A 16,981-nucleotide genomic window follows, 5' to 3' on the forward strand; every position below is an offset into this window, starting at 1 on the left:
ATAGTATTTTATTTAGAGAAATGTACAATAAAATTAATTTTTTTTTCTTATTTTTCTTTTCTTTATTTACCTTGAACAAAATTCTTGATTCCAATGGATTTTTAATTTTTTTTAAATTTAATTAGATTTATGTAATTTCAGTGTACTTAAAAAAAAAAAAAAGAATATTCCATTTCATTATTATAACCATATATGCCAAACACGAGAATGGAAAATGGGGCGAGCCTGTTTCTTTTTCAGCTTCTGTTTTTCTATTCAAACAATCCTTTTTTTTTTTAAGCTTCTGTTTTTTAGCATCCTTTGTTTTTTTGGCCAGAATCTGTTTTAATGTAATTTGAGCATAGTGAAGGCATTTTCCTTCCCAATGAGTCTCCATGATTGATAGGACTACACAGTTCGCATAAAATACCGAGAAGGCTTGGCTTAGTAATGCTGGGAATTTCATATGGGGAGCTCTTCCTCATACTTGGAGCAACTGCAGCTCTCATCGGTAAAATCCTTCCTCCCTCCTCTCTTCAGGAGTCTCTCTATTCTTCAACATTTGTTCATTCATTTCTATTGGCTTTTTCATCACGAGTAATTAACTAGGGTTTGAATCTTCAAACCCCCTGTAGCACAGGCCCCAAGGATCTACCGATCATTGCCAGAACTGCGGGTAGGTTAGCTGGCCGAGCCATTGGCTATGTCCAATTGGCCCGTGGCCAATTCGAATCTGTTATGCAGCATTCCCAAGCTCGCGAGGTATTCCTTTTTTGATTTCTCTTTTTTACTTTCTGGAGTGATAATATAATCCATCTAGTCATGGTTTGAATATATAACTAGTGTCTTAGAGTCTGGTTGGTTGGAAAGAAGTGGAGAGACTCATTTCCTTTCTCCTCTCTTCTTTTCACTTCTTTCCAACCAAAGAGGCTGGTATAGTTTAAGTGCCTCATGTTTAAATTTTATTCTTGAAGGATTTGCATTGGCATTTGGAATTGTTTGGTTGTTATTTTGAGAATTGCTGTGACTTTTTTTTAATTCTCATAAAAGCAAGTATTTACGGAAGTGCTTGGCAAACAGTGGCTTAATGAGCTGGGTTGAGGGTTATGACCATCATTTTGGGAGGATGATCTTGTTAGGGTGATTGGATGATGTTTCTTCAACATCATGTTATTTATCTTTCAGGTGCATAAAGAACTGCAAGACACTATGGCACAGCTAGAAGCAATCCGCCATGAAATTCGAAGTATATCTTTCATGAATCCAGGTCCGATGACTCGGAGGCTTGTGGATAATCTTGACCAAACCTCTAGTGCTGGTAATAATTTTAGTAAAACTTTTAATTTTTTTTTCCTCAATATACATATTTTATGTTTGAGCTTAGATTTGGTCTTACTGCTTGGGGTTATAGGCAATGGCGTACCTGAAAGAATTGATACGGACACCAAGTCAACTCCTTCTCTGGTATTATTGAGAGCACATTTATAGCTATTATTTATGGTATGGTTTTGAAGGATTATTGCCTAATTAATTTGACATTTTTTTTAATTCTTTTTTAGGATAGTTCAGCATCTACAGACTTAACTAATGTGCACAGCAAAGCCACTGCTTTTGCAAGGTTGGCCAACTCTGCAGCTCTCAAGGCTGGATCCGTGGAAAAAAGTGCAGAAGTAGACATGCTTAACAATGAATCTCTCCCTGTTCTTCCTGTATCAGCTCAAAGTGCTGGGTTGTTACAAAATCGTCAGGATAGTAAGCTTTCTTCTTATTCAATTAATATTTTTTTGATAAGATTTGCATCTTATTAGATTACCTATCTCTTGGCTAGTAGCATGACATGTTAATCACAGTTCAGATTTAATATATTGTGCAATATAACTGTTGTGACTTTTAAGATTAAGGCCTTTATGTGGACAGTGATCTTAGAAAAAATTAATACCATTGACTTGCTTCAGAAATAAAGACCTAATAAGTTTTTGTCACCTGATGTGTGTGTCCTTTGTCTTAGTGGGTTTGTTTGCACTTGTTTTTACATTCTCACTTCTCTTGGAGCCCTTGGAGTAGGTTGTTTCCTCTTTGGAGGCATTTTGTGCTATGTTGTTTAGAGGGTTTGGGAAGGGGAAGGGGAAGGAGAGAATGGCTTTGTGATGGAATTTGTTTAGGGCTATCTTTTGGTGAATATGGGTGGAAGAAATGCCAGAATTTTCAAGATATGGATACTTTTATTTCCTTACTTTGGAATAGAGTGGTGTTCCTTGCGTCATTGTGGGCTTTGGGAATGGTTTTTTATTTTTATTTTTTCTGCATTTACTGCTGGTAGATTTATAAAGGGATTGGGTTGCTTTACTCCCATCGAGCTGCTTTGTATTTTTTTTGTATTGTTTCCTTCTTTTCCCTTGGAGATCTTATACCCCCTCTTTTTTGCGTAGTCCTTTTCCCTCTTCAATAAAATTCTTTGTTTATCAAAAAAAGGACTACCATAAGTAGAAATTACCCACAAATTTACAATCCCACGCACTGAGTAAAAGATCCCTTTCCCCTAAAATAAGGAATTGGACCATTGTTCCTTCAAAGCTTTGCAATGATGTTTCTTTTGGATTTTTTTCTCTCCATAAAAATATGAAAGATTGCATCGTCCTTTTGTTACATGAAATCCCAAAAATTGCACTCTCCTTTGCAATTAATGATCGTCTAATTAAGATACCTGACTGCTTCCCAGGTAAAAAAGCTACCTTATACTGCGTTGTCTTTTTCATCATTCTACAAAAAAGATCATTCCATCTAGCTTGATGGCAAGTCCCTTCTTTCACAATCCTGCCATAGAGATTTTGAAAGAAAGCACAAAGCTCTTCCTGATTGCAATGGTCTCCCTTATAAGCAAGAGATTGTAAACATCTCCCTCCATTTTTTATTGCAATTCCCCATCAAAGCAAACAAAGAAGGAAATTTTGCACTGACAACCTCTCAACATGAAACATCATTCCTCCAAAAACTATTCTCCTATTTCTCACATCAAAAGAGACAAAAGCTAGAGAAAGAATGCCATCACTTCACAATGAATTTCCAGTGGACCAATCTCTAACCATTTCTTCCCACTATAACATAAAGAATCCCCTTCTATCATAAATCTTCAAATTCGTTTCCTAATAAGCCCTTAATAGTATTACCTAAAGGAAAGGACAAAAAATATTCTTGCTTAAATAATACAGGGACCAACTCACGAAATCACTCATATTTGTAATAAATATTATATTATAATAATAGGAATAGAAAAATAAAAAATGATAGTAATATTATTATATTATAATAGTACAAAATAATGGTTGTAATTTTGAGATCATGTTGCCCTTATTATTTCTTAGACCATGGATTTAATTTGAAATTTTAATTTGGAATATTGGAGAAAATATTAAACTTAGTAAAGAAATAATAGCTCCACTAGTTTTAGATGCCTTGGATCTATTAGACAAGTTGAAGGATAAGTTAAAGAAGATGCTATGCATTGAGTTAAAGCAAGGTGGGTGAAATGGTGAAGTGCTTTTTTGGCGTGTTGTGGGATCATAAAATGCTCTTAAAATTAAAAGAAAATTTTTATTGGATGGTTATAAGACCAACTATGCTATATGGATCAAAATGTTGGGCAACTATTAAACAACATATCAAAAAAGTAAAAGTTGCCAAAGAGAGAATGTTAAGGTGGATGAATGTTATAACATTAAAAGAAAAATTAAGGAATGAACATTTTCATAATAACCTAGGCATAACACCCGTAGAAGATAAGATAAAGGAGGGGTGGCTCAGAAGGTTTTAGCATCTGCAATATAGGCCAAATAGTGCATCATTGAGGAGTAGTGGGCTAGTTACCCTCAGTGGAGTAGAAGGAGCAGGGGTAGACCTAAAATAACTTGAAATGAGATAGTAAAGGTTTAATAGCCCTTAAATTGTAGGAAATTGCCCACGATTATGTAAATTGGTGGAAAAAGATTCATGTTGTTGATCCCACTTAGTGGGACTTAAGGCTTAGTTTGTCATTTTTATATATTCACAGTAGGTTTTTATGCTGAATGTATGATTATTCATATATTTTTCATATACAGGTCATGGGCATAATGATAATCTTCTTGAAATGCTTGTTAGGATTCCCATGTTAACCATTCAGGGCATCGTCTATACATTATTGGGAATAACGCAATCCATATAAAAATTTTCTCATAAGGTTGGCATCTCACTCTTAGGAATAAGATTCTCATAATGTCATTCCATGGGAAAATTTTTGGTCCTGCGAGCCAAGCTCCACCTAATGAGTATTCTTGGATACCAAGTTTAGTTTTGATGTATCACTTTGGTAAAGTTGAACGGATGAGATTTGAGTTTGCTTGTTTGAATTTTGGCCCTTGTCCCATGCTTCTCCTTTTCCCTCTCCCTTCCATTCTTTCACTCTTTTTATCCTTCACCCCAATTGCTCTAAGGTTCTTGGTCACACTTCACAGCACAAGAACACATGCCTTCACCTAATTTCTACCTCCCTCTGCAACTCTGAATGATGCTTCTTTCTTATACCCTTCGGAACCTAACTTCTTCTGCTTCTTGGCTTTCAAACCCACCGCAATACGATGGTGCCGCACTCTTGTTGAGGTTTCTAAGCAGTGCTGCATCACCTATGTTCTTCAATCCAGTGTTTACAGTCATGATCAAGACTGGAGCACAAACAACTCCTATTTCAGTTGCTCTTTCTGGTTTGGTAAGATTATGTAGAGCAATAAAAGTAATAAATAATTATGCAGTTCTGATCCTTGTTTTTAGACCATATATGAAAAATATAGACCATAAATAGAGTTACAGCAATGCTGCATTCTCTGATTGGAGATTCCAAACTAATAAAAACACTTCTACTCTGATCCTTTTATTGCTTTTCTCATGTCTTGGGGGCAAGAATCTATCCCCCTATCTAGTTATTTACTTTTTTTGTGGTTATTTATTCACTTGTGTTAACATATAAATCTATGTATGCTGTAACCTGTGCCCTTCATACTTTAGCTTAAAAAGTGAATATTAAATATTCAATTTAATTCAAAATATTCAAGTTAATCTTAGAAGTGTATGTGTATTTACTATTTAGAAATTAGCTTCCCCTTTGCTGCGGCAGTTCTTTTGCCATTAGCTGTTGAACTTTTTTTTCGGAGTGAGAGATAATCATTCAAAATTCCCACAAAATATTGCTGTTGACTATTTTTATTTATTTATTTATTTTTTGTCCTTGGGGAAATATAATACTATTGTCATGCATTCTAGGCATTGCTAGTCATTACCATAGAGATATATATGTCACCTATGCGGTTATGTATGAAAAACCAACATAAATATTGGCATATTATATAATATATGGAAATGTTGTTTTGAAACTTGTCTTGAGGTGGTGCATCAGGCTGTAACTCTGGACTGGGCAGTGCCTATATGTCTCTTGTCAGCTGATACTAGACTATGCTTTTAAGTATGTATATTGGAGAGATAATTTATCCAGTATTGGTGCATCTTGGCATGTCTATTTTAACTTTGGTGAGATTTATATTGGTTATATATGTGCATTGATAAAAAAATCCATTTTATGAAGGTCATAAACTTTTCCGCTCTCTGGTAGATGATGGGAGGGTTCCCCTCTGTTTTGAAGGCATGAGTTGATGTCTCAAGCTTGCTGAATATGGAAAAACATATAATTTATGGCTAAATACGAGTGGATGTGATGAAACCATTTTGGAATAATCATAGAAGACGTAGTGGTGTGCTTATTCCTGCCCCTCTAGTGTGAGATAGTTGCCATTGTTAGAAATGGTTTGCAAATTCTTACAAATTTTCCTGATCAATGGACTTGAGCAAATTAAAGCTGAAGGCATCGTTGTCTTTGAATAGAACTCTGGAAAGCTGCTTCCTGGAAAAGGAATTCTGCCTAATAATGATTTAGATTTGCTGTTGTGGTTGCCCTGGATAAACGGATTGAGCCCATTTCTCTATTGATTACCGTCTAGGAATAATCAAAGAAGGGGTCATTACAGTTGCTTTTTACTTTCCTGCCCTTCCAGAATGAGATATTTGCATTGTTTGCAATGGTTTGCAGACAATTCTTACAATCTTTCCTGATCAATGGACTTGAGCAAATTGAAGTTGAATGCATCATTGTCTTTGAATAACTCCAGATAGCTGCTTCCTGGTAAAGGAGTTCTATCTAATAATGATTTTGATTTGCTAGTATGATTGCCCTGGTTAAACTGGAATTGAGCCCATTTCCTAATTGATTACTTGCCCTAATCCTTTTTATGTTCTATTTTTTCCCATGGCGGGCGTGGAAGTTCTTTCTTTGTTTTTTCGGTTATCTGTGTTTGCATGGGGAAAGAATCCCTGAACCTACACTCTAGCCTTTTCTCTGTTGCTCGTTCTGGTTGCTGCTGAAAATTTTCTCTTTTTCCTTTTTCTATGCGAATGCATCTGCTATGGGATTGGACATGCAAGAACTGTACTGGCCTATAATCAGTGATGACAGTTTTGGTTGGATTCTTATTATTTACCAATTATCATTTAAACTTAATGTATGCAAATGGGACCTTCTGTCATTATCAGGGATGCATATTTTGGCCCATTGCATGTTAAATCCATGTCTAAAAAGAGGTTGATGTGGTGTCAGATAATGTAAAAGGATCCGACATTGTGTTGGAAGCAATACTGGAGGCAGATGTAGCACACAATGCGAAAGATTTCTTTGCACAGCCCCAAAATCAGATAAAATATGAATAAAAGGTACACAGCTTTATGTAGCTCTAGACATTGAGAGAGTGAGAGACTGCCATGTGCCTCATATAGTGTTGACATTTATTTTTGTAATATATGTATTTTAAATATGATTTCATATTTTATAATTTAGAATATTTTTATGTGAAAGTATAGTTGAGTACAAAAGGAAACAATGTGCATGTATAACAAGAAATTTGAAAACAAACTTTATGTGAAAAAACAAATAAATAAACTTTTATTGTTTAAACTGATATATGTTAGGTATTGTCTATCTTTTATACACTAAAGCATGAGAAACTGCTACATAATTAAAATCTTGCAAGTGAAATTTTCTTGTCACTTATTTAACATGAGTGTTTGCGTAATGTTATTTCTCTCTCTCTCTCCCCACCTGAAAAAATGCACTTTTTACTAAGAAACATAATAGTCAATTTAAATAATAATTTTATTTAAGTAAGTTCTAAATGCTTTAGGGTTAAATATTAAATACTACTTATATTGAAATGTTGTTTATGTAACTAAGTGATTTTGAGGGGCAGTGATAGCGTGTCTATATAATAATTTTCTTTGATAAAAAAGAAAAGGTTATTGTTGTGAATAGGAAGCACAAAGAGGAGCACAAGAAATCCATCTTAGAAGATATGAAAAGTAAGTAGTGCCCTCCAATTGCGCTGTTAAATATGAAAAGAGACTCCTCTGAATGCTGCAAAAGCCAATTGAGGTCTGTTGTGAACTTAGAGTTGGAGGAGAGAAGAGAAGAAGAGAAGAGGAGAAGAAGAAAAAAAGAAAATAAAATGAAGTGGCAATTTCCTGGAGTCTATGTATGGCTCCAGGTCTTCCCTCTTATATTATTAATAATAATAAAGTCTTGAGGACAAAAATAACCCCATCAACTCGGCCTAATTACTATAATAACATATTCTCTTCTAATACTCCCCCTCAAGTTGGAGGTGCATAAATATCACCTAACCCAGCTTGTAATAACCATTACACAAGGCGGGCTTAAATAAAGGCTTCGTGAAAACAATGCCTAATGACCTTCAACATAACATCTCTCACAAAATGACAGTCAACTTTTATGTGCTTTGCTCTCTATGAAACACTGGATTGCTAGCAATATGAATGGCAGATTGATTATCTATATGTGCTATGATGATATGAGTGGTATATCTGACTTATAACTACTATTCATATCCACAGATATTTGGGGTGTTTTTTCCTTGCAATTGCGCCGATAGATAAAAATGTTAGCTTCTCAAATGAGAGGAATTTTGGCATTTTTTGACATGCTGGCAGTACTCCCATTGTTGACCTGTCAATGTCCTTGTAAGTAGAACTGTGAAACCTCTTTCATTCTCCATGCATCGACTGTAAATAATCATCCAAATTGGTAGCTAAATGGAAAATAGAGTGTATCTTGGTCTAAATTGTATAGAAATTCCTCACCAGGCAATCAATTTGTATTCTTAATTTAAATTTTGGTTTTGACTGTTGGCTAAGTGGTGCTTTTTTTATTTTTTTGGGTAATGTAGTATTCATTATTTAAGCTAGAAGGCTCTTTGGTTTACTTATATTATTGTGAATTCATGGGTGAAATGATGATCTGGATATTTTAAAGTAGATCTATTGAAATCAACAAACCCCACTGAACCATTGTGTGTGTAACAACTAGCATTAGGACTGTAGGAGGGGAATGTAGAGAATTTCCAATCACAATGTATGTACCAAGGTTCTACTTTGAGTCCTTATCGTTTTGCTTTAGTGATTGATGAACTTAAAAGGAATATCCAAAACAAGATCCCTTGGTGTATGTTGTTTTGTTTGTAACAAGGTTGTTAGAATCGTGATCCTACATAAGATCATTGGGAGGGTCTGCAGGATCGGATTGTGGATCGTAAGATTCTATTTACAACGTAAAATAAATTAAAAATTTATATATGTGGCAATTTATGACAACTCTCAATAAAATAATTTTAAAAACTTGGTAGTAAGTTTTAGATATTAAAAAAAAATTCAGGAATTTAGGTAGCTTGCTAGCTAGCACCTAGCTGATTTTTCCTTCAACAATCCTGAACTTAAAAAAAAAGAAAAATCTAAATAGCCTGAACTGCAAAGGGCAGCTTGTTGCTAGCTTATTTATTTAATATTTATAATGAAAAAGAAAAGCAAAATGAATGAAGCGAAGAAGGAAGAAGAAATTGCTAATTTTAATTCAATGAACTGATGTATATTTCTCAGTGTCCTTGGTTTTGTCATTTGGCCATAAGAAGAAGAAGAAGCAGAAGAAGGAAAAAGAGAAGGAATGAAGAGGAAGAACTTTTTGTTAGTCGCAAAGAAAAGAAAAGGAAAAAGAAAGCTATATGCTCTTTGCTTTGGGGGAAAAAAAAATAGGTCTTTGGCTTGTCAATAATAAAAGGGAAAAAAAAGGAAGACAGTAAAAAGAACTACAAAGATAACACATAACTGTTACAGGCCTGCAACTTTAAGCCCTCGGCCTAACTGTGCTACTCCCTATTTGTTGAAACTCTCTGCTAATCTCAAAGCTCTTGGGTGACCTTTACTATTACTGGAAGAAGAAACTGTCCAAGCCTACTGATAGACTACCTAGGATCTGTCTATCTAGAACTCTAAGCTCTCAGAGAGCTTTCAATTTGAAGGAAGAGAGCTTTCAAGAGATGCTCAGCTGCTCTCTTGAGTTGGATTGAACAAATCCTAGAACATGCTTGTTATGTTGCCCTAATTTGATGCATATAGCCAACTAGCCCAAATTTTGTGTCTATTGCAAAGGTAAAGCGTTTGGGCCAATAAAAATACATATTGGATCTTCTTTGTTAAAATCCTAAAGAGGAAATATCCATATTCCATTGCAAAAGTAGGGTCGGTAGGATCGAGATCCTAAGGTTCCAGAGAAGATCCTACTGGGATCCTATTTTATTAAGATTCTACTTAAGATCCAAATTAGGCAAGTATGGATCGTCAGATCGTAGAATTGCATGATCCACATAGGGATTTTGATAACCATGGTTTGTAGATGATATTGTCTTGATTGATAAAAGTAGGAGTGGTGTCGAATCTATGTTAGAACTTTGGAGAATGATTTTAGAGTCTAAAGGTTTTAGGATAAGTAGGAATAAGACATAATATATGAAATGAATTTTAGTAATGTAAAGGGACTATTGGAGAGAAGATTAAACTTGATAATCAAGAAATTAATAACACTAGTAGTTTTCAAAATCTTGGGTCTATTATGCAAGCAGAAAGGTAAATTGAAGAGGATGTAATAAATAGAGTTAAAGTAGGTTAAGTAAAGTAAAGGAGTGTGTTAAGTGTGTTGTGTAATTGTAGAATATTCTTGAAATCAAAATTAAAGTTCTATAAGATAACACTATAAGGCCAACGTGCTTTATGGATCAAAATGTTGGGCAACTAAGAAATAACAGTATAAAAATTAAAAGTTGTTGAAGAAATAACAGTATAAAAATTAAAAGTTGTTGAAATGCAAATGTTAAGGTGGATGAGTGGTTTAACATTAAAAGAGAGATTAAGGAACGAACATATATGCAATAAACTAGGCATAGGACCCGTCAAAGACAAGATGAGGGAGGGGCGGCGATGGATTGGACATTTGAAATGTAGGTGTAATAGCGTGAGGAGGTGTGAGTGAGTTATTATTTTTGATATTAAAAGGGGTAGGGGTAGACCTAAAATAACTTGAAATGAGGTACCGAGGAAGGATTTAATAGGACTTAAGTAGAGGAGGAAAATGCTCTTGGTTGGATGAATTGGTGGAATAGGATTCATGTAGCTAACCCTTCCTAGTGGACTTAAGGCTTGTTTTGCCCTCTTAGGTGGGATTGTTTAGTTGGGAGCTTTCTTATATTGTTATGCATTCACAATAAAAAAGTACTATTCTAGTCTCATCATCATCATCAATCACCACCACCATCACCACATCCGCTACCCGCTGTGTGGTCTTAGCCCCAAATTCTCAACTCTTTATGGTTAGTTTCAACAGTCATCTGCACATTTCAATATACACATTCAATCATATTTTCTTGGATGATCGAGATTTAATATCTTTATTTCCTGTTTTATTTACTTTATTTTTTTTTTATTTCTCTGTTCTAGATGGTATCCCAACATTCATGCTTTGCATTTTCTTCATTTATCAGTGGACACAACCCTCATTGTTGCTACCTAACAAGGCAAATGCCTGCTTTTCCTGTGTTGCGATGGCAAAAAAGTACTTTTTGTTAAACTAAGAATTGAGATGTTATGCAGCTGCTTGTCATTTGGACGAATTTTCCCGCTGCTCTTAAGGTTGTGCTCTTTATTAGGAACATTTTTTCTGTTACGAATTAATTTGAACATGTTTTGTGCTTAATTAAAACTTCGTCTGGCTGCTCTCAACAACAACACTCAGCTGGATGGATATATTTTGAGGTTCCCACCTAGTGTTCGCATCTACCTTGTTTTTTCTGTCTAGCCGCCCTGCATTTTAAATTCTTGAGTCTTAAGATAGGGTATTTTTGATATGTAGATGGATATGTTTTGAGTTTCCCCTCTTGTCTTTTTGATTGCCATGTATTGTTTTTAGTTTGTTATGCTGAATAAGGTCATCAATCTTTGCACTTGATTTTCAGGTTGCAAATATGATGGGGTTTATAGTTCACAGCTACAACAAACCAGTCCCAACAAAAAGGACAACCCATATGATCTGCACATAATTCAGTTCTTTCATGATTTAAATGCCTTCCACAAATCAATGGCTTTTGGGTGGCCTTTAGGCTGGGTGATGGCTTTGTGCACTGCTATATCATTTTGAATTCCATAAGCCCCAAAATGTATATTTTGATTTCTTTTAATCTGAAGTTGCCAAGATCTTTCTACTATTTTTCTTCTGAGTTTACTTGTGAGAATAATATAAAAAAAATTATATAAAAGAGAGCCCATGGGGGCAGCGTTTGGTTTTCCAGAATTCAATCTGATTGACTTGTTCTGCCTGATCAACATTGTAGTAGGAAGCAGGCATGCAGGAAGCAACAATAAAATTTGCCTTTCACATGCTTCTACATGGTGGTAAAATGTGGTTTTAATGGGCATGTTAGAACCTTCTTTCAGATTATACTGTATCTAAATTCTGACGGCACTACATACAATCACTCCCCAACCATTGACCTGTGCTGTAAGGGCGTGTTTTGGTAACTAAGATTTACATTACAATCTAGGCTGAATTGGACTGATTATGATTATTATACCGCCTTATGGTTGAATTCAAATACCCATTGGATAGATTAATCATCCAAAAGACTAAAATACCCTCATTACCCTCGTTTTTACTGATACTCTTCAACTCAACAAAAACAAAAAAATCAAGTCTTAAGTCCCACTAGGTAGGGTTGGATATATGAATCATTTTCTGTCAATTTATGTGATTATGTACCATTTCTTTTGACAAATTTAGGGATATTAAATCCTGACTTACTATCTCCTCATAAGTTATTTTAGGTTTATTCGTACCTCTTCTACTACTCTCATAGTAACTAATAAGTCACTCTTCCTCACTGGTGCACTACGTGGCCTACGTTACAAGTGTCCATACCATTTGAGTCGTTTCTTCCTTATCTTATCTTTTATAAGAGTTACACCTAACTTATCACGAATATGTTCATTCCTTAATTTATCTTTCAATGTTATATTACTCATCCATCTAAGCATTTTCATTTCGACAACTTTTATTTTTTGAATATTATGTTTTTTTGTCATCCGACATTTTGATCAATATAGCATAGCCGGTCTTATAGCTATTTTATAAAACTTTTCTTTCAATTTTAAGGGTATTCTCTGATCACAGAGCACACTTGAAGCACTTTTCTATTTTACCCAACCCGCTTTAACTCTGCATTATTTTGTCTTCAAATTCTCCTTCGATTTGCATAATAGATCCAAGGTATCGAAATCTATAAGTACTATTTATTTCTTAATCATCAAGTTTAACTTTATTTCCAATGTTTCTCCTATCATTACTAAAATTACATTTCATATATTCTGTCTTATTTATACTTATGCTAAATCCTCTAGATTGCAAAGTTTCTCCCCATAATTCTAACTCAGTCTCTACTTTGTCTCTAGTTTCGTCAATTCATACAATATCATCCGCAAATAACATACACCATGGAACCTCTTTTTGAATACTCTTAGTCAATTGGTACATCACTAAAGGAAAAAGATAAGGACTTAAAATAGATCCTTAATGTACACCTATGGTAATTGGAAATTCTCTAGTTTCTCCACCTATAGTCCTTACACTAGTCATTACTCCTTCATACATATTCTTAATGACATCAATATACCTATTATATGCACCTTTTTTTTTTTTTCTTAAACCCTCCATAGAACTTCCCTAGGTATACTATCATATGCTTTCTTAAGGTTAATAAATATCATATGCAAATTCCTCTTCTTTTTCCTAAACTTCTTCATTAATCTTTTAAAAGATATATAACTTTTGTGGTAGATCTCTCAGGCATAAAACTAATTTAATTTTCTGTGTAACGACCCAAAGAATAATGATATTAAATAATAAATAGGGAGGGAGATGGAAACAGTAACAGAAGGAGGCAGCCGACTTGCGTTCGTCGACGATGTTGTACTTTGGGATGTAATGACCCAAAAAAATTTATCAGGTCCTCATTGACGAATACAGGGGATTCATCGACAAAGGTATAAGGGGGTCTCATCGACGAAGACCCGTTTCGTCGATGAGAAGATACCGAGAGAGGATTTTTGGAAGTCTGAAATTCGTCGACAAGGGTGCAAGTTCGTCAATGAACTTTCTACAGGACTCGTCGACGAGGTTACGTGTTTCGTCGATGAATCCGGCTCTATAAATAGTTAAAACTCGGATTTTTAACAAAATTTTCAGCGCAGAAACCTTTGTTTTCTCTCCCTACGGTACCTCCCTTTTCTCTTTTCGATTTCGGCCCCGTTAGCCACCGGATCGACAATCTAAGGCCACCACAACGCTCCTAGGGAAGTTCTCTCCAAGTCTGCTAAAGTGGATCGTCGGTGGGACGAAGTTAGATTTCATCCCAGATTCAGGGTAAAACCTTTTTGTTGAAATTTGACTTTCCAGTAATTGTAGGAAATGCAGTAGACGTAGAAATAGTAATATTTTGTTATATGATATATGATTTTTAGGGTGTTGAGTAGAGAATCCTACGGGTGTAGGACTCGTCATAGTAGGCGATTTTTGCAGGAATCAGGTAAGGGAAATATGTTATGTTAGGCAGTTCTAGAATGATTTTCAGTATGAAATGTATATTTTTACCAGATTATTATTCACAGCAGAACTTTATACAATTTATCAATTATGAATAATATGTTTTAATTATTGTGTGACTTGAGAATATAGATATAATACAAAAACATGCTTTATAGTATTTTTCAGAGTTATGTTTTGCAGAATATACAGATAGTGGATATGTTTTATAGAAATTACAGAATACCATGATTATACAGTTTACAGCACCATGACATACATATTTACAGATAATTTCAGAAATACAGTTAATATAGTTACAGTTTACTACAACGTCATGGTTAATACAGTTATTACAGAATCATGGTAAAACATATAGTTATATATAGAGATGTATTATATAGTATCAGATCCTGATGGACCATTACAGATACAGTTTATAGAGCACGGTATCGTATCTATATACAGAATAGAGTGCAACCATCTATTTAGATAATACGTGGTAGGTAGGTCGATCGTGCCCACGTGTGGACAGGCTCCCCATTAGATATAGGTTGAGGAGGGCTGATCATACTGACGGAGTATAGTAGTTTAACCTGGTCGGCCAGCCAGGTTAGATTTCACCTACGGGTCGCACAACCCTGTCATGAGGGATTAAATCATGACATACAGTTATTCATCCAGGGAAGTTTTAAGTTATTATTATGTATGTACAGTTTCACAAAAACAGGGAATGTACGTGTGTGTACATATATATATATATATATATATTAAAAGTATTATGTATAAAAACCTAAAATAATGATATGTTAAGCAACATGGGAAGGGTGGTGATTTATATTATTTGTACGTACTATATTTACAGATTCAGTTATATATGATTATATAGAAATAGATCTTCATAGTATTGTAACTCATTTGCCACACACTAGTTGTAACGTCCTCAAAATTCTAACAATTTTTTTTAATATATATATATATATATATATATATATATATTTGCATATCTATATCTATACCTAAGTAGCGGAAACACAAATCATCCATCCATTCACAGATATGCTATACAATACCAGAATTCAGTATATACAGGCCATAGCCAAACAAAAATACCCCTCCAGCATCATCTACTAAAAAATATATACAACTCTGTCAGAACTTACCCTATAACCAGGGTAATCAACACTCTATCCGCGAGCCTGATCTGCTCGCCTAGCTGGTTCACTTGAAAAATGTTAAAGTAATAGGATGAGTCGACGCTCAGTAAGTGGAAATATTCTATTACTAGTGTGTGACAACTAAGTCAATGATACTTTAAAAGAGTAACTGAACTGTAATGCAATAAATCATTTGTAAAGCATATTTTTCTTTCACAATTTGAAATATACTGTATTGTCTGAATTTTCTACTTTTCATACTGATAATATCATGCTATACTCATCATATACTATAAAACTGTATACATATACATAACTGTGCTTTATCCTTAAGACTATGTACGTCATGATTTGACCCCTCATGACAGGGTTGTGCGGCCCGTAGGCGGGACTTAACCTGGTCGGCCCTCCAGGTAAGTCATCATATTCTACACTACCTCAGTCCGACCAAACTGTATCCACTCCTAAGCGCGGGACTGGCTGCTACCTCGTCTAACCGACCCCCTCTACCCAGTGTACTGGGGAGTTGCATCCTCTCCGAGTACGGTTAGACGGTACCCACACATTATCTGAAATATGTGGTTGCACTCTATCTGTATATAGCAACGATACCGTGCTCTGTAAACTGTATCTGTCAGTAATCTTTCCACAGGAATATGATACTATATACATATATACATATATACTCTTTTACTGTTTTCATCATATTCCCTAAAATTACCATAACGTTATTTTTATGTACTGTAAATACTGTAATCTCTGTATACTGTATCTGTAGTATCTTGATGCTACCTCTGTATATCTATCTGTATACTCTGTCTATATACTCTGTATGTTATGGTAATAGGAAAACATGGCATGCTATAACATTGTACTATATATATTGATCTGAGTAAAACTGTATACATGTATATGTGTATATATATCTGTATCATGAAACTATTCGTATAAAAGCTGTATATGCATGTAAATTTCTCTGTGCATTCAATATAGTATGATACATTATAAAAGCTGTATAAATTCTTCATCACGTGAAAATCTACTCAGGCCACACAAGCATTTAAATTCATATTCTGTAAATACTATATAACAAACTGGTATAAATATGTGTTCATGAAATCTATATAGTATTATGAAAACTCCTAGCATAGCATATTTCCCTTACCTTAACTTTGATAAGCCCTTGTAAAATTCTGACTCTATACCTGCAGGGTTTCTAGTTCAACATCCTGAAAACACAATTCCCTAGAACAAAATATCAGTATTTTCTTACCTACAACATTTCTTATAACTGGGAAAAAGGCAAATACTAAATAAAATGTCTTACCCTAAGATTGGGATGAAATCCAACCCAATTTTTCCAGCGATCAGCTCTGGTAGACTTGTAGAGAATCTCGTCAGGAGCGTCGTGGTAGCCTCAGATCTTCGATCCGATGAGAAACAGGCTCGGAAACAAAGAGAGAAGTGAGAGAGAGTCGTATAGAGAGAGAGGAGAGAGAGAGGGCGCGGATAAATGATAAAAATCCTAGTTTTTCACTTTTATACTGCGGCCTTCGTCGACGAGACATGTCATCTCGTCGACGAATCTTTCAATAAATTCGTTGACGAGTCACTGTATTCGTCGACGAAATTCAGGCTGCTCCATAACCCCTCTCGGTATTTTCTCGTCGACAAGGCCTTGTATTCATTGATGAATTTCCTTATGTACTCGTCGACGAAGCCCTGTATTGGTCGACAAATTCTGGTAATTCCTTGAAATTATTATTATCGTTATCATCTCCAAAATGCGATGTCGTCGATG

At 34.9% G+C, this 16,981-nt stretch overlaps 1 protein-coding gene across 3 annotated transcripts; it reads left to right on the forward strand.

The window, feature by feature from the left end:
• The first annotated feature begins 209 nt into the window (after positions 1 to 209).
• Positions 210 to 11,745, forward strand: LOC131150659 (uncharacterized). Of its 3 annotated transcripts, XM_058101513.1 has the most exons (7): positions 216 to 490; positions 620 to 741; positions 1,165 to 1,297; positions 1,391 to 1,443; positions 1,539 to 1,731; positions 6,656 to 6,768; positions 7,963 to 8,258. In XM_058101513.1, the coding sequence occupies exons 1-6, from the start codon at positions 430 to 432 to the stop codon at positions 6,763 to 6,765; spliced, it is 672 nt and encodes a 223-aa protein (XP_057957496.1). In that variant the 5' UTR covers positions 216 to 429; the 3' UTR covers positions 6,766 to 6,768; positions 7,963 to 8,258. The 3 variants fall into 3 exon arrangements, with proteins under 3 accessions (XP_057957494.1, XP_057957496.1, XP_057957497.1); XM_058101511.1 differs by lacking the exons at positions 6,656 to 6,768; positions 7,963 to 8,258 and adding an exon at positions 11,406 to 11,745 and having other exon boundaries at positions 210 to 490; XM_058101514.1 differs by lacking the exons at positions 6,656 to 6,768; positions 7,963 to 8,258 and adding an exon at positions 11,406 to 11,745 and having other exon boundaries at positions 223 to 490; positions 615 to 741.
• The last annotated feature ends 5,236 nt before the right edge of the window (positions 11,746 to 16,981 follow it).

This window comes from Malania oleifera, chromosome 3 (assembly GCF_029873635.1).
Source record: "Malania oleifera isolate guangnan ecotype guangnan chromosome 3, ASM2987363v1, whole genome shotgun sequence".
Classification (NCBI taxonomy): domain Eukaryota; kingdom Viridiplantae; phylum Streptophyta; class Magnoliopsida; order Santalales; family Ximeniaceae; genus Malania; species Malania oleifera.

Coding starts and splice junctions, on each gene's coding strand:
- LOC131150659 (XM_058101511.1), top strand. CDS start 430: ATGCTGGGAATTTCATATGGGGAGCTCTTCCTCATACTTGGAGCAACT. Junction 491..619: donor AGCAACTGCAGCTCTCATCG/GTAAAATCCTTC, acceptor CCTGTAGCACAG/GCCCCAAGGATCTACCGATC. Junction 742..1,164: donor AGCATTCCCAAGCTCGCGAG/GTATTCCTTTTT, acceptor TTTATCTTTCAG/GTGCATAAAGAACTGCAAGA.